General features: G+C 39.3%; 1 protein-coding gene across 1 annotated transcript; it reads left to right on the top strand.

Annotated features, from left to right (window-relative positions):
• Positions 1-12,728: 12,728 nt before the first annotated feature.
• On the top strand, positions 12,729-17,004 carry cldn7b (claudin 7b). Its single transcript, XM_070917359.1, has 4 exons — positions 12,729-13,160; positions 15,347-15,511; positions 15,608-15,692; positions 15,968-17,004. The coding sequence occupies exons 1-4, from the start codon at positions 12,938-12,940 to the stop codon at positions 16,116-16,118; spliced, it is 624 nt and encodes a 207-aa protein (XP_070773460.1). The 5' UTR covers positions 12,729-12,937; the 3' UTR covers positions 16,119-17,004.
• The last annotated feature ends 2,214 nt before the right edge of the window (positions 17,005-19,218 follow it).

The following is a 19,218-nucleotide window of genomic DNA, read 5'->3' as shown; positions in this document are numbered from 1 at the left end:
GCATCGTTTTTTCTCGTAGACTACACAGTAGTGTTGAACATAATAATTACTTTCATTATTGATTAATCTGCCCATAGTTTTCTTGATTAATCATTTTGTCTAATAAATGTCAGAAAATTGTGAAAAATTACTGTCATTGTTTCCCACAGATGTTCATGATATAAAACAGAGAAAAGTATCAAATCATCACGATTCATTGATTATCAAAATAGCTGCTTATCTATCAACTAATCAATTCATTGTCTAATTGTTGCAGCTCTACTTTACAGTCCATTAAAGCAGATAGGAAGTAAGTAAACTCATAGATTTCACCCTCACCTTGACTTAAATGTCACTTTGTCATGTTAAACATCAGAGACCCAAATCCTCCATAGATTTCTCTCCTAAAAAGCAACCCGTCCTTACTGTCGAAACACTGAAGAATGCCACAGTAAGTTGTCCAACGGTGGTACTGCAAGTAGACCGACAAAAAAAAGAGAATGTTAAGCAGTCAATCGTTGAATGTGAAGTGAAGAACGAAGCAGAATGTAAGACACGAAGATCTAAACGGAACAGTACGTGTTTATGATGAATGTGAAGTAAAAGGATGTCAAGAGGTTCAGAGGATACGTGCAATGAAGGCGACAGAAGGTAGAAAGTGAAACTAGTTCTGCTCTTGAATGTAACATTTCTGGGAGAAAATGGTCATGTGAAGTGGATAGAAAAAGCTAGCCACTGGGAATACATTTATCTTGCAAAGCTAACAGCGAGGTGGTAACATGGAAAATAAAAAGACCAATATAGTTTGTGTACCCACACATGAGAGATGTAAAGTCGTAATCCCTTTCCTACACACTTCTCCTCAGCCACAGCCTACAGTAGCTACAGCCCGTTAACTTTCTTTTCAGCACTATGTTGCTTGTGTAGGTATATACTCACAGTGTGTTTATAAGGTCTGCGTTTGTGTGTGTGTGTGTGTGTGTGTGCAGCTATGATTAAGAGTAAGGTAAGACAAGACAGAGAGGCAAGGAGAAAAAGAAAGGGCATGAGATTGAAACAATGATCGATAGACTCAATAAAACACGAAGGAGAGAACAGCCACCCTGCGATGGGGGCAAAAATTTCCTCAAGGTCTTCCCCAAGACAGTAAAATCCATTTGCTCATAATGAACTCAGAGGGCTGTTGTTTGATTTCTACCTGTAAACTCAACACAGAAACCCAGTTGGACGACAACAGAAGGAAGAGTTTTTTTCCATAGGGCCTCTACACTGGGCCTGACAAACAAACAAAGTTTCCTCTTGCTTGAAACAGTGTGAGCATCAGCAGCCCTACTATGCTTTGAGACACATATCTGCTAAAGGTAGCACAGGTGCATAACATAAACCACGTCCCTAAACTCGGCCTACTAAAAGTCATTGCATTGAAATGTTCAAAAGTTCAGTAAAAGGTTCTTAAGCGATTGTAACAAACAAACAGGGAATCCCTCTGCTTTATCAGAGTTAGTGGGAATAACAGGCAAGATATTTATTGCAGTGTAAAAAAACTACCAGTATCCAGGGAAACCTAACTTAACATTTGATTTGAAGTGCATTATGAAGAACCAAAAGGCCATTTTAATTACACCGAGTGCAGAATAACAATACCAGGTTACATTAGCATAAATTAATGTACATCGGACCGTTCAACAAAATCAGATTTTGTTGTCTTTTTTTGGCAAAATGTAGACATTTCAAACGATGCTCTGGTACTTTTGTGAATTACCCAAAAATCCACAGAATTATCCGACTTAAAAACAGACCCTTGTGATCAAACAAGAAGCTCATCACTGTCCAAAATCACACTTCATTCCAGTGTAATATTCTCATATGTCCCCGTGTCCGAAATACTGAAACGTGTACCATGCAGTTTGTTAATTTAAGGGGGAAAATCTGTGTACAACTGGCTCCCTCTAATGGAAGCACTTGGTCGCTGTTAATGAGAGGCACAAAGAAACACCGTTTGGTTTGTGGGCATCATTTCTAAACGTCAATCCACTCACACTCAAAGCTGCTGCTACTGTGCAGAGATATCACATTTATTTATTTTACTGTTTGTTTGATTTCCTACAATTTATGATGAGGTTTGGTTGTTTACATCGTGCTGTAATGTGATGATAATGCACGCATAATGGCTTCCTAATGTGGTTGTGATGCCTTGTTATGCTTTATGTGCACACTTCCAAATGCGACAGCTCCTTACACTCGATTGGTGCTCTCCTATTTAATTATTTTATTTATTACAACTCAAATTTCACTGATGGTTCATGCCAATATTCCGTACAGAAGAAATGTATCCAGTAAATTTAGAAAAGTAAATTGGCTAAACAAAACAATGTTTAGCATTATGAAACAGAGTTGTTTTTTTGTTGTTTTTGTTTTTTCCCCCATCAAAAATCAAATATAAATCAGTCCTAAAATGACTAAAAATGGATTGTGTCATGCTCCTGTTCTTAAATATTAAATATTGAAAGAATGATTATCTGACAAGGTTGAAACTTGGCTGAAACACTGTGTTTGAATAGATAAGCATTCGTATTAAAGGGCACAACCCAAGAAGCCATTTATTTTGTACTTGTTGAGTACTTTTGCTGCTGCAGCATCCTATTTATCCTGTTTAAGTAAGCGGCCTCTTTGAGGAATGCTAAGAATTTGAAGGATGTAAAATGTTCCCCTTGATCTCTATCTAACGTAGCAGCATGCTTCCAGACCACACAACCTGTCTGGATCGCCTAAATGTATGGAATGCTGCCAGTTTACATGTATGTTATGTCAATAATACAAATAGTGTATATCTGATGTACTATGTCAGGTCTATTTTTTTCAGACGTGTATTTAAATAGTCGGTGTAGATGATTTATTTTAATTGTCTTTCAGTTGTTCTACCTTGTCATGTTTCCTTTATAATGCAAACTCCTGAGAAGGAGGAAGAATTGTTGTTGCAGTTCCAAATGTTCCTCCCTATTTGGTGTGTTTTTGTCTTTGGTCGGCACTGTTGTATCCACACTGATGTGTCCCCTGAGTGAACTTCCCCCCAAACTGAATCCCACTGTGCGACTGAGTTGTGTGTTTGTGAAGGATGCAATGAATTCAAGTGAAAACAGCAGGATAACAACTCCTAAAGCCAACGTGTGTCCTGTCATACACAGTAATGACCTTGGTGGTCTCCTCTGAGTTACTGTCACGCAAGTCTTCCAGAAAGTTCCCACAACCTCTATCTCCTACTCGTATGGACTCTTGGTTTAACTCCGATCTTCTTGTCTTCCGAAAAACTGACAATGAAAAAAAAAAAAAAATTTAAAGAAAAAAAAGCCATAAATAAAAGTGGGCCTTGGCACTGATTAGCCACAGAGAGAAGGCCTGAATCCTCAGGCACCTCCCGAGTGTCACCAGGGATTTAGACACATGTTGGACTCCTTACAATAAGAGCCAGCAGGAACGTACTGGCTTTTTTTGACCATCTTGGGAAGCAGCAAACGGGAATAACAAAGACCAGCAATATGCAATGAGAACTACCAGCCTGCACTCAAGGAAGGGAAACTAATTCAACAGGCTAACAAACTACAACCAGGATTTGCAGGCTACAAAGGCAATCAGTGGTCTGCAATAATAACTGCTAATTGTCCCGACCGACAGGGGATTTTTTTTGCAAAGCATGCATACGTCACTGTTCTTTGGCTCATTAGGGATGACTCCCTCTCAGTATCGACAGACACAAGCCCTCAATTCACCCTCTCTCCAAGTTTGCCATCAGACCTATGTACATTTCTACAATAACTCCTACATGAATTGAAAGGAGATGTCTTATTCTGAATATTATTCAATAAAATAACATATATTTGTATGATTGTACTCAGTGCCCTTTGATGTTTTGTCTTCTTGTTCCCCCATTTCCTTTTAAGGCCCTCTAAAATGCTGCATTAGTCTCCTCTTTGATCAAAGCGCTGTAGATTATCTGCATATTTGTCCTCCCTCTGTTTGTCCTTGCCTTCACCTAATGAGCTGTATGCTTTAATAAATGAATCGTCTAGACCATATAACATCGCAAAAAATACATATTCAAATAGGGAAATACATTTTGGAGGTTATTACACCGAAGTATAAGGTATCAATGCTACTAGAAAGTATGTCAGTGTTTTTAAAATAAGCGACTGGAGCTCCCAGTTGAGCTAAGAGAGACAGGTGGCATAGGTTGGTGGCTCTGCAGGTCCCAGTGGTCCCAGGCTGAACCAGCTGACCTCTTTCTTTCTTCCTTTATCTTTAAAGGGAGTCTGAGATTGTAATTTCTTCCTAACTTCCAAGAATCAAATAAACTGTGCTTTTCATATCTGTGTAAGCAGTTTTAAATAGTGAGTTTGGCAGCGCTGGTTTCAGTGCGTTTTGACTGCAGTAGCTATGAGACGGCATGGTTATTTGGAGGGGTGGCTTGAGAGAGAGTAGCTTATATATGTCCAGCAATATCATGTTATTCAAAAGGTGTCATACTTTTACTCAAAAGCAACATTACAAATGTTCCTACAATACTGGACAAGAGACTGACTTCCATATGCTCCCCGCTGAAATCATGTTTATTAAAATAAAATAAAAAAAACGAATCCGTAATCTTTCAGTGATCATACTGATGTTCACACAGCTCCTTGCAACAGATAGTGTATTTGATTACCTGTCTAATTCAAATGAGTCCTCTGGATTTGTCACACTGATACACACCAGTAACACTTTAACTAATTGTGCAATGTAAACCTGAGAATGGTCAGCTTTCACACACAACTAAAGCAGAAACTCACAGACATCAGCTTTTCTAATGACTTCATCTCAGAGTTGGGTTGGATGTAAGAGGTGGGGTTGTGATCAACCACAGATTAAGACTACAGAGGCCTGTACGCACAGTGGACGCCCTGCTACGCTGGCAGCCTGTGTGAAGTTCATGCTGTTTCTTATCAAAAGCATATCCATCTAGATATGATCCAAACGCACATACAGTAATGACTGCATTGTATATATGCAAAGTTTCACTCATCAACACCCGCATGCATCAATTAAGGATTTTTATCAATAAAAATAAAAATAATCATCAGCTGCAGAGGAACATCAGAGGAGACAGAGCAACTTGCTCCAAGCACATCAATGAATCAGTCACAAAACTCAGATGAATTATGAGAAAGTGCTGTATTTACCATATCCAAACCAACCGCCTCTGTCAAACCTGAAATATACTACAGTAACTCGCACCTGCAAGTCATACACTTACAGTAAACTGTAGGCTACACAAGCCGTCAGATATTAGCAAAGCATTGGTCATAAAACCTGTTGCACTGCTAATAAAACCATTAGCACCCAGCAGCAGAGCACACTGTCTTACCTTAAACCAGGTACTTGTTGCATTCTTCCGTGCAGAGGCATTCACCACAGTAACGAATCCCAAATAAGCGCTCACAAGAAGGGTGGACTAGCTAAACTAAAGTTATGCTCGCTGGTTTCACAGGTCACTTGAAAGTGAAGTTGGGAACTTGAAATGTTGGGATAAGTCTGCCATTGGCCGACTATGTCAGTCGGAGTTCTCCTCCTCTTCCGCTACCTGCGTGTTCAGCTTCCTTCATACTTTCCACACGTCCACGTGTCCGCGAGGGTCCGCTTTGGTACGCGTGACGTAAATGTCGTCATGGGGTCCACGAGGACCCCCTATGCCGACGTCCGCATGCAGCCGAAAATTTGTGACCACGTGACTTTACCCTTAGCAAGCGCTCAGACTGCGCATGCTCTAGTATACTTTGGGTGCTTCTCCTCATTGATGCTTCTCATCTTTTGCACCACTTTACTGTACTCCCCGCCCCTGCTCCTTGTTCAGCTAGAGCACATTATATTTTCTTTTTTTCCCCTCTTGTTCATCCAGAAACAACAAACGCCCTTTTTCTTCTTGATTTTTATGATTTTGATAGGATTTTTTTTTTACCAACTGGAATTGAGTGTGGATCGGGAAATGCTGCATGCAGGCTTTAAGCCTCAGACATACTTTCCACATTCCACGAGCTTCCATTCATGGCTATGCGAGTCCATTGTTAATTGCAGGATTAGCTAAATTAAACTATGCTTTGGGGGCGTGTAAGCTATATACTCCTCAAAAATGACATAACTTTACTTACATTATTATTATGGGGGCTTTTTGAACCTTCAACACCTCCACAGCAAGACCCCCAACACCTTAGAGGCCTACAGAGAGTGGGGAGCTCAGCCAAGCATACTATCGGAGCTACAGTCCCCACCCTGCAGGACTAACCAGAGCCAGCAGGATTATGAAGGATCCTCACCACTCTTGCAATGGCCTATTTCAGCCGCTTTCTATGCCTTACATTTCTCACTAATTTTTTACTCTTAAATACTCAAATTACAAACTTTTAGCTCATCCTCTTGAGTATACAGGTTGAGCCATCTCGCCATCTCCTGCAGCACCAACACGCTGAACACATATGCATAATCCTGGTTCTCTCTCTATCTCGTCCCACACACAAATCTCGGTATGTCGGCCAAGTCGTCAAAAAGCTCCACTTGGTAAGCTGTCAACATGGAGGTGACGTTAAGAGCTTTCACCACCAAGGATGCCGCCTTACAGTATGAGCTCTTTCAGTCATGGTGGACAGAAAACGATGGGAGGACTGGGGGATCTAGTTCTGGTGGTGTCAAGGCTAGGCATGTCACACAACTATAGCCAATCCATTTACATAGCAGACTTCAGACTGTTTGGCCTATAGTTTATCAAGGGAGCACATGTGAGACAGAGAGTAGCCTCTGCATCCATGGTACGTACACAACAAAGTGAGTGTCGGTGTTCCAACAGGGTGAAAAATTGTTGAAAAAGGGCAAAATGCACAAATTGGTTTTCATAATTATTCAGTTTCAACAAAGCTGGGCAAGCAGTTTCCCTCTGCTTCCAGTCTTTAAGCCAAGTAAGACTAAACACATCCCTATCTCTGTAATGGAAGCAATCATTTGTAATGATTATCATTATGTGATGTCATGTGCAATTAATATGAGCTGATGTACTTTTTAGTCATGCTGTCTACTGGCAGCTATCAGCTGCAGAGGGGGGTCCCCTCTTCTGGGGTTTCTCCCATTTTTTTTCCTATTAACATGCTCAAAACCGTGGAGATGGGGGAAGACGTTTGAAAACGTTTGAACTGAGCGAATCTTACTGGAGTATTTATGTGTAGTGAGAGCAGTGCCCATCAGTATTTGTGCAACAATGGGGCTTTGGTAAATTTGTAACACAGCAGTGGGATTAATAAAGGATTATCTTATTTTATCTCATTTTAGAAGGTTTTTAAGTGTCATGCAGAGACATAAAAAATGGCATCCATAAGCTTGTCTGACTCTTGGTAAACCCGGTAAACAAATGTAAAACCCCCAAAAAACAAACTTGCCTCTTCAGAGACAAACTTACACAGGCATGCTTGTCCTCAACTTTAAAAAGTGGGCTCGGATGTGGCTTTTGACCTTTCATAATTGCCATACCGTCTTTCACTCCTCGCTTGCGTCACCCTTCTAGCTATCAACCACGGCATTAAAGCTTCGTATGTTTTCATCTTTATATCTTTAGATGAACAAACTAACATCTGTCTGATCTACTGAAGAGTCATCTGTCTTTTCAAAGAACCACGATTATTTAACCAAAATGTATCAGATGGATGAATAACTGCAATTACTTCTAGTTCACAGCCCAGCAGTCAATTAGACATTACACTCTCTCAGTGATAACCGTGGAAAATGGATGATGGCTCATGTCCCACAGTCTGGGATAATTAAGCTACAAGTCATACTCTAGAACTAGCTGAAGTTGAGCAGCATCTGATCTGGCAGATTATTGTGTGCTCTGGGCTGTCGCTGACTTTCACAACAAGTTCCCCTTTGAGACGTGACCTCAGTCAGTCCCTTTAATACAAATGCAGCCAAGTCCTTGTGCTTTACTGGGGCATCTCAAATCTCATGGAAGCATGACTCGTGCATTTATATAAGATTATTCTCAGTAAACCCACACAGAGAGGAGCAGTCTGCGCTCAGACTGAATGGAGCTTTATATTTCTTAATGCAGCAAATAAGGATTAAGGCATTAAACCAAATATAGTTCTCACGATAGCTGGAGGAACCAATTACCCTCAGCATGCGCATGTTTCCATTATAGGCATCTACATGCTAAATTTGAGCAAACGTGGGAAAATAGCAACCTTGGAGGTTTCATGTGCATGTGTTGCATTTAATTATGTTTTTCTAAGTACTGAATGCCAATGTTCTTCTGACTACACACAATTCAGCTAGCCTCTCATTGATATTAATATCAATAACACAGTATCAGATGGATGGGAAACGATCATGAAATGATTAACAAAGTCCCCAGAAGAGCATGTGGGCGAGGGCACCAAATATGAAAGTGATATCTCAGTATCAATAGTTACTATGAAGCAAAAGATATCAATGAAAAACGATTGTAACACAAAGCAAGGCTGCTGACAATTGCCATTTGGTATTTCATCATACATTTTCAAGAAAAATTGCAGAAACAAATGTTGCCATGAAAAAGAACATATATAAGTATATTTTTTATAAAAGGTGCTAAGTGCCATTGTTTTCGGATGGGGAGAATGAGGCCCCGAGCCTTACAGTTTTTCTACTTAGCTACAACATAAGAAAAAGACTATTTCCAACACTTCAGAGCTGCAGCTTTAATCAAGCCATTATACATAATATAATTACATTTTAGTTAAGTCATACTGTTAAATACATCTCAATCTGGATATAATTCAAACACTTCTAACAGTAAGGTCTTTACTTGTTGTGTCCCATAGCTTCCAGTTTACATTTATAGTTTTTGACAGGTGATCAGTGTTTCATCCACCGCTGTCTCAGAGTATGACAGCTGATTAGAGGAAAGCCTTACTTTCAAACAGACAATTTCATAAATTTACTAAAACAACAATTAGTAGTAACAATTTACAGCCAATGAGCAAAAGTGAATGTTCATTGCTTTGTTTTATATTCACAGTAACCACCAGATGACAGCATTGCACTTCAGAGTTTGTTTCATCGAGCCTCATGTAACCTTTTGTCCTACAGCCCACTCCCACGAATGATGGTGCAACATGCACACTCAGGGTAAAAGGATTACAATAAGTCATTATGGTAACATCAACACACTCATGTCAAATGGCGAGGTTAAATCCTAATTAGAAAAAAAATCTGATCAGAGAAAAAAAAGTGGTAAATCACCCAAAATTATGAGTCAAAATATCAAAGGGACAGATTTTCAGGTACGTAATAACTTGTTCAGTGAGATTAACATTCATCTCATGAGTTGCTGGGGAAAAACGTCTTAATAGTGTGAGTAATTTTAAGAAATTACATTGCCCACAGATATACACGATCCAACCTAAAAACAAATTTACTTTAGTAGTAAAGGCTATAACTACCTCGAGGCTCAGGTAGCTCTAGAGTCAACAATACAGTATAAACCATTCAAATCAAACTTCAATTATTTGTGTCATTGACTTGGGATTTACCTTCAAGATTGTGAACGAATTGTGCATTGTGAACAAATTTGTTGTGAAATGGACTGAGACAGCTGACCCAGAGTGGACACACCCTCTATCTGTAAACAGAATATAAATTGTTCCATTCAGTGTCATCTGTTTCTCTTTGGATGAGTCAAGAAACTTGTGACAAGTAAAAAATCTTCACTCCTTACTTCCTGTCTTACCTACAGTATATGATGACTCAGCGAGTGACTGTGGGTATCAATTTGAAAAGTTTCAATGTTGCGCAAGTATCATAGTACCTTTGAAACCAGACAATCACTCAATATCATATATGAATATGTTTGGATGTCATCATGCAATCAAGTAAAAAATGTGTGAGAGATACGCATGCCTGTGCTTGTTGGGCTTTCTTGTGCATGGAGATTGTTTTCTGCTGGCAAATCTTGTGTTTTCTAAGAACTGCTTGGATTCCCAGCTGCTGCTAAATAAAAACCTGTTTGACTGGTGCGGTAACTGAATCTACTCCAACTGTAACTTTGAAGCTGCTGTTGCCAGACCATAATGTGGCTGTCCAACACAGAATAAAATCGAAAGAGAAACTGATTGTTACAGGCACCATTCAATCAGATTAACACATACCAGATTTAAAATGTTCACCATTATACACATTTATGTATGTAACAAAGATTTCATTTGGAAATCACACTGCACAGTGCTCCTGAAAATAAAACAGCCAGTCTGAACTTCCTGGATTAATTCTTAGAGCTCCACCTTTTGCTAGTGTGTCAAGAGGAAGGTGTTTACTTAATATAAGATTCTAGGGAAATGATTTGTAGTGGTGGTGGTGTTCACATATGCTGACATAATTAGCAATACATTAGCAATACAAAAAGACAGAATATAAACTAATGGAAAAGAATAATCACAAAACTGAAAGTAAAACACACTCGATTATTTACAGGAAAGACAAAAAACGAAGTTCTGTTTTTTTCCTGTGTTTACAGCACCAACCCAGAAGAGTGTCTAAAGGGGAAATGAAGGTTACAGCTAATAAACACAGTCATAAGTGGGAGCTGACTGGAACAAACACACTCTATTGTCCGGTGAGTAGATGTATTGGAAAGTGGACACTGTGGTCTGTCTCATTCACTTTTGGCAGGGAACGTTTCAGTCATACATTCTGTAGTCAAACATTTGAGTAAATACAGTATCAGACATCAGCTGTCTCACACAGCAGCTAACCGGACTCACACTCTGCTCTCCAAATAATGGTGATAACTGGTGATGGTTACATAAGTACATCTGAAGTACTCATTATTAATTGGATGTACTCTGTGTTGTCATGACAACAGGGTCCATCAATGCACAGTACTCTTACCCACAACGGCTGTTTTAACCCGTTCATCTGGGTTAACATTTAGCTTCTGAACTGTGTCTCAGAGCCTGCGAGCCACTCCTGCTGCGGCTTGTTGATTTTCCTGGTTTCAAAATGTACCTCCTCCATGGCAGAGTGGAGTTCAATTCAATTCAGCTGACCTATTGCAGATAAAGCACATGCTTCTGTCAGTGTGCAGAGAGCCATTTAATGTGTCCTATAACTCAAACACATGACAGCCACACACACACACACACACACACACACACACACACACGTGTTGAATATAAAAATGACAAAGCCAGCTGAATTAATGTGTGAAAGAATGTGATATTATTCTAGGCAATCTTTTTTTTTTTTTTTTTACAATTCCAATACTTAACATTGAGTTGTAAATAAACAAACAAACATACACATGCAAACACTCTGTGATTGAAGATTCAGTGGGTAACACAGGGTATTACCACTGTTTTTATAGGATGTAATATTTAACAAAAGGCATTTGGTTAGTTATTTGGTAAAAAGCCAGATCCCTTGTTGGTAGTAGATACCCAAGCTCATGGCTCCCAGCTGCCATGTTTAGATGTCAATTGTTCAATTTGTGTATAATTACAAAATTATTAATAATTAAATAATAATTAAATCTCCCTGAACTAAGCAATTCAAATGAGCACAACAAATAGCTTACTTACAGAAACTTTCTCAATTCATAGTCCTGAAAATAGATGGTGAAATGGCTTGCGATCACATTACACAGTGTAATGTCTTATTAATATTATCTTAATTGTATGGAACTTAATTTTCCACTCAATACTCCTTCACATTAATGCAACTTCCAATTTTGGCACTCATGCGAAGCTTAAATTGTCAAGCCAACAGAGTGCTATGCCTGCAGTTGCCTTTGTTTACTTGACATACTGTATCTATTGGCTTCACGTCTTGGCTCTATAATGGATGGCTCTCTTCTTGATACCTATTCATGAAAATATGTGAACAATAATTACTTTTTAATAATTAAATACTTTTTTGTAGGAACTCAACTTCTCCATCTTATAGGAGGCTAGAGTTACATTTCTGATCTAATACATCAGCCTACAATACACCGTATGTACTGTGTTGTTACATATTGAAGCCATATCTGATGTGCAATTATTCTAATGTATTATAAATGTAAAATAATATGATAGTGTTTTTCTGCTTACCAAGTGTCTCGCAGTGGTTAGACTTACAGTATTATGACTAATGTTGGCTCTTAAGTGTCCACTTTTATTTTGGTATTATCAACTAACATGCCATTGAAGAACATTTCTTGGTTTATTATAAACTTGCCATTTAAAATATTAACTCCAGATGCTTTTCTGTATCATCATTTATATTAGAAGTTATACAAGCTAAATCATCATATACGAAATTAAATTCACCATATATTTTTGTAATTATTAAAATGTCACATGTTTGTAGGTTGTTATCTGTTTGTTAGGGGAACATCTCAGCAACAGACAACGTCAAGTCTGTTTTGGTTTGTTTACTGCGTCAAATATGAATTGTTATTTTATCTGTCTATTCATATATATATATATATATATATATATATATATATATATATATATATATATGAGGGGTCTGTTTCAGGAAACACTGACATCATGAAACTTCAGGTGTTTGCCGGTACGGCTGATGAGTCGAAACTGCGTGCGCGTCCCCGCCCACCTGCGACAGAAACCGCCTAAAAAAGCTCGCTCCCGCTGCTCCCTACCCATTCTAGGTGCGGCTGAGGAACAGGTGCGTGGAAAGCCACCGAGAGACTTTATTAATTGAAACATCACCGTTGTCTGCGAACTTGTTTTCAGAAACATAAGGAATACGTAAAGATATAATAACAGACGAACAACTTTGTCAGCAGCAAAGCAAACCTAGCTTAAAAGCGTCAGATTGTGAGGAGCGGAGGGGGGGTTCGTACCTTCAGAGCAGGTGGACGTCGTCGTTGTTGATTCGCCGTCAAGTCGTTGAAGAAGAAGTGGAAATGGCCAACTCGGGTCTGCAGATTTTGGGATTCGCCCTGGCCCTTTTGGGTGTAATTGGATTGATAATTGGCACAATTTTGCCCCAGTGGAAGATGTCTGCCTATGTTGGGGACAACATCATCACAGCGGTGGCCATGTACGAGGGACTCTGGATGTCCTGTGCGTTCCAGAGCACAGGCCAGATCCAGTGCAAAGTCTACGACTCAATCCTGCAGCTCAACAGTAAGTCACCCACCACACTATGTGTCGTCGAAGGTCTTGTCATGTGGAACAAAGTCATTTTTTTCAGCCACATTACGGATAGGCCTGATAGCTTGAAAGCCCTTGAAAAGATGTTAAATGCTCTCTTGAGTATCTTACCCCCGTATTTATGTAGGCCTAATAAATACCTAAAAGTCTAAACACACAAAGGCCCACTGCGTATTTTACCACTCGAAGGTTATCTGATGAAACTGGTTTTAAAGTTAATATAACTAACTCCTGTACAAAAACCTGTAGTAAGTGTGTAACAAGAAATAGTGTAACACTGGCATGCACCTGTTGGAATATAGAAACTAGTAACGTTTTTTTTTTTTTTTTTTCTGTCGGCCATCTTTTACAATGACTTCTGACTGAGCTGTCTTTTACAAGTCTTAGATGTTACCAGAGTCCTGTGGCTCGGGCTAACCGGTTTGGTCACTTATTAACTGCCCTTTTATTCATTCAGAATCCAGTTATTTAGCGTAAATCACACCATGAGGCCTCACCTGCACTGTGCAGCACAGCAGCTCCATGGCTCACTGCCAGGGAAGCCTTAAAGTTTGAAATTCACTTTTTCCACTTGATAGGTGAGAATGTCTTTACACATAGGCGGTGCTTATCCTATAGCCATTGGCCAGTGCAGTTTGTGTAGTACTTCCATTACACAGCACAGGTAGTTACAGGTTAAACAACACCTGTATGAGCCACTGTTTAGTCAACATGCCTGAATGCCAGCCCCACAACAGTTGCTTTTGTCTTTGGCCTACACCTAATTAACACTAAACCATTCATTGCTATTGGCCCCAAAAAGTGTTGTATCTTTCATGCATAGTCTGGAAAGAATGTTAAATGCAGCATTTAGTTTATTTTTAACATTTTATCACAACACTTATATAATAACCAGGTTAAATTATTACAAAAGGCCCTGCTTCCTGGCTATGGTGTGTGGCAGTGTGGGTGGTTTAGGGAAATTAATTAAAATGGAATGGTTATTCATTGGTAATCATGTAAGCCATTAGCAAAAAAAGAACTCCTGAAGTTAAATGAAGAAGTTGTTCCTTTTCCTTTTTGAAAGTCCATGTACTGTATCTTTATGACTCTTATCTGTTATCTTTTAGCAGTGGCTAAATGGGTCAATGGTAGCATGACAGTTGGATTCTTCATTGTCCATGTTTCAAATTCAACTGATTGATAGACTGCCCTCAGGCATAAACTGCCTGAATGTCACTGTAAAGTTTGGGACAGAGGTCCCTCCCTGTGTGTTTGACTCATATTCACTACAATGCACTTACAGCTGGAAGTTATAGAACTTCACAAAACTGTCCATTTCCTCCAAATAGCTCATGTTTTTTTTTTTTTTTTTTGCTTCATTATTTTCTATCTTAACTTATCAAAACATTTGATTAAATATCTGTAGCACAATGCATCTTATCGCCTCTTCAAACATGAATACAAACCAACTTTGATAAAGGTTGTGTGATTTAAAGCTGTGGTTAGATATGGAGCAAGTGCACAAATAATGGCTCATTATTCAGAAATACCTGCTCAAATTCACTAACACACACGAGAAGTTTTGGAACAATTAATAGCAAAACTGGGAATAGTGTGGCAACTAGATTCTGCCTCTTAACTTGAAGTTTTGCATTCTTCACATTTTAGAGAGGGCCTGTGTATTTTTGGATGATAGTTTGAAGCTACGAAATGTCCACCTGCTGAAAAGCAGTACCTGCAATTGGGAGTGTCTTCCTTTATAATGAAACCTGAAACCTGGTTAGACCTGTTTCTGACTTGCACGCATACAAACCCACACACACACTCCCCCTTCCCCCCCTAGAGTTTCTTCAGGCTTCCGGTTAGAGCCAGTTTCTGTTGTTCGTTGTTATAGGGAGCGGCAGTGAGACAGAAGCCTCGCTGTTGTACATGAATAGTGTTTGTTCACACCGGTTTTTCCCAGATGTTGACTTCTAAACCCAGAAAAGCAAAAACACAAGTTGATGCTTTTAATAGAAGTTAAATCACTGTAGAGATTAATTTCAAATGCCACTAACTGTTATTTTACTCTGGTAAAGCCTGTCCAGTCTCGCCGCACCCTTGACCCTATGTACCCGACTATTAAGTGTTATTTGTCACTAACTGATGGATTAACCCTCTCCTGTCCTCTTATCCAGGTGCCCTCCAGGCAACCCGCGCCCTCATGATAGTGAGTATTATTGTAACGCTGGCTGGCCTGGGCGTAGCCTGCATGGGAATGAAGTGCACCAACTGTGGAGGAGATGACAAAACGCGCAAGTCCCGCATTGCCATGACTGGTGGCATCATCATCCTGATTGGATGTAAGAAGCCATTTAATCTTGTTTGATTCTTTTTTTTTTTTTTTCTTCTCTTTGGACTTAATAGTTTCAGTGATGATCTTTTCTACTTTCCGACAGCTTTGTGTGCCATTGTTGCCTGCTCTTGGTATGCTCACGACATCATCCAAGCCTTCTACAACCCTTTCACCCCTGTCAATACCAAGTAAGTACATGAGAATTTAAGATGAAAACTTCACCTGTATGCCACCTAACGATAAGCGGAAACAGCTCCTTTAGCACAATACAATGTCTCCAAACATGTTGGATGTGTTGGTTTGATAAAAATACCAGTTTTAAGCTCTTCCTCCTTCCCCTTCTGTAGCCAAACATTTGCATGTGTCCAGCCACTCTTCTAGCGCATGTTTGTTTTTTATATTGGCTTGAGCTCTGCTGGCATCTGTTAACCCTTTTGACTTACTTTAACTTCTCTTTCTGAAGGTATGAGTTTGGTTCGGCCATCTTCATTGCCTGGGCTGGAGCATTCCTGGCTGTAGTAGGAGGTGCCATGCTGGCAGCATCGTGCCCCAGAGAAAAGTCTACACCAAAGTATCCCATTTCCAGACCCCCCAGCAGCAAGGAATACGTTTGAACAGGACAGGACTCACTGTTAGAGGCTGAAGGAACACTTTGACACTCAGATTGAAACACTGAAAAGATGTACCCCAGGAGGTGTTCAGTACCTGTTCGTTTTTTATATATTTTAGTTTCTTCAGGGATGCCCTGTGATGTTACTGTAATATTATTATTTTATAACATTAAAGTTTTAAATAACGGCTGTTTACTTCTTAAAGAGCTTATTGGCCTTGCCCTCTCTAGAACTACAGTCACTGCTTATTGATTTGGATACTATGTAGTATACTATCCACTTAGTTGACACCTGTAAAGCACTAAGTTCAATTTAAGGTGAAACACAATATTATACAGCTTGGTATGTAGAAAATATCTTTCTCATGCTGCATGCTACAATGTACAATACATTAGGATGTACAGTGTGTTGGAAAATGGTTTGAATGCACTGAATAGAAATCAGATGGCAGTGGACAACTCTTACACCATTTGTTACTGTGTAGGCTGCATCCATACAGGTTGATCATCTGGCACCTGAGAAGCAATATGCTACCATTATTTCCATGTATTTGTGCCTTATTTATATGAACATGACAAATCACTCAGTACCACTGCTTTAATCAAGTGCCGGAGTGAAAATGTAACCACAAATTCCAGTAAACTGATTTCTTTTACACAGATTGCCAATGTTTTTGTTGACGTACACACAGCGTGACGGATGTTATGAGATATTTGTTGACTTGTTCTGTAATTACTGTTAGTGTGAAAGGGCTTGGCTTAATGCTTTGGGTTTTTTTGTCAATAGCTGTTGCTGCACTCATCAAATTTAATTTTTTTTTAAAAAACTTTTTAAATTGTGATTTTGAAGTTTGTGTTGTACATAAAATAAAAGTGGAACATTTACAGTTTCTGGCTTGTGGAAATACCTTTATGCAAAATAACTAAACTTGAAATGAGGTGCTTTACAAAAAACAATTTCAACAGTTTAAATATTAAACATATTTAACAGAAGGCCGTATAATAAACTTAGATTTAAATATGAAGAAAAAAATTACACACCAATAGTACAATAATAAAGTACATAAGCTTTGTCCTTGAAATAGTGCCGAAGAAAACTGGTTCACAAACATACACGCTGTGAAACCTATGGCTGGCATGAACAGATGTAGTTATGAGCAAACATGCATTTAGTTGGTGAGCAAACATGACAGACTCAAGTTGCAGGTGGTTTTCTTGCTGAGGCAGGCGTCTGAACTCATCAGGGCCAACCTTTACTCTGGCTGGAAGCCATCTTCCTTTGGGTTGATGGGTCCACAGAATCAAAATGAAAGTTGCTTTGGCTTTATTGCCACCTTGTGGTGGATATAGGTAACTGCTTTTAGTTGGGGTGGACGCTAGATGGACTATGGGTATATGAATGTTCTGTACATTATAAATATATTTATATTATATTTTCAAGTGTATGATGGATCTGGTCTGCTTTCTGGATCCACTTGAAGCTGTTACACGATGTGGGAAGTAATATTTCACTACAGTGGAGCATTTTCACCTGAATTCCCCTTATCCCTCCTGTCTTTGCGCTGCGTCTCATCTCCCCTCACTTTGTCATTATATGTCTCCAAGTTGTGATTCTTGTGATTTATTACACCCAGCAATGTCTTGCTCTAGTTCTCCTTTCCTCTGCTCTCATTCTGCCTGCCATTCTCTAATCATTATTCTTTCCTCCCCTCAGGCCACATCAGAAAAGTAATAATGAAAATGATTTCACTCCTAAGTGGCCAAACCATCTGACCCCTGTCTGCCTCTGTCCCATAAACTCACATGGTTTTACATCTACGCTGCGGTGTGCTTTAAGAAAACTTGCTTTGGGGTCATCCTTAATGCAAATAATGATAATAATTGGGTGTAGGCACATACTTTGTCATCAAATGAACACTTGCTGATTACTTTTAACTTTTCTGCTGGAATTTAAAATAAAACTTTTTATTGGAAAACACCTGCACAAATTCTGACCACAATACATCTGTTGGCTCCTCCAATCTAATCAGGAAGGTCGGGCTATTCATCACAGTAAGTCTAGGCCATCACAGCATACATTTCTGTGCCACTGAATGATGATGATGATGAATTATTACTGGCCATTACCCTTATATCACCCTGACAGTAAAACTGCTCTCTTTAAGTGGTCATTTATTAGACCATTAAAGGTAATAATGGTCTTGAAATGGCCTTATCACCATGACTGTGATCCCACTACCCAAACTGTCGTCACATAAACAAACATGCACACACACCAGTTCTCGAATGACTGGAGTCTTATTCTTGTGTTAAAGCTGCACAGGACAAACATTTCTTAATGGAAAATATATCCAGTGCCTACCAGCCTAAATCACAAAGCATAGCTGCAATGCAAAAAGTGCCCCATCTCCCCAAAACATGAACTGAAGCGAGTTGATATTAGATATGATTCTCCACCCACACAAAATAAATAATAGTGCAGCTTTAATCTGAGGGGAAGGTTGAAGTTGGACCCTGGACTTTTCAACTACCTTCGTCTCAACTGAATCACCTGCATGTCTCCACACATATCGGATGACCAGTTCAATACTGAGGCAATCAATGACACTTCAGTTGTTTCCCTCATGTGAATACAGACATTTTGCTGATGATTGCTGCTTCTGCTATTCTGGGGCTTAATATTCCAATTTGTCCACCTACAGTCATGTTCATGTGTTTCTGTCTCAAGTGAAGTTCAAGATGATTTATGATTCATTTTAGAATGTCTTTATATTTGTCCATTTATTATGGAAAAGCATATGGTCTCACCAAAGGTTGCTTGACAAAACAAAACGCAACAGATCCGGCTTACAAACATGGCCAATGTACTTCTTCTTAGACATGAGTAAACACCTGCCCTCACCATTGGTGACAGTGTTAAAAACACAACTTCCTGTCACTTCCAAGTCTCTCTACATCGCTGTAAAACACAGTACACGATTCTGTTGCCAGACGACGCATGACTTTAAATGCAAACAGCCCAGGTCTTGCACTCTTTGTTAGCCAGAGTGCAATACGTGACCCTTAAATCTAATCACAGTAGTTGTACAGTTTGTAACACCAGA

This window comes from Enoplosus armatus, chromosome 13 (genome assembly GCF_043641665.1).
Source record: "Enoplosus armatus isolate fEnoArm2 chromosome 13, fEnoArm2.hap1, whole genome shotgun sequence".
Lineage (NCBI taxonomy): Eukaryota > Metazoa > Chordata > Actinopteri > Centrarchiformes > Enoplosidae > Enoplosus > Enoplosus armatus.
Note: the sequence above shows the minus strand (reverse complement) of the source record. Positions and strands in the feature narration are given on the sequence as shown.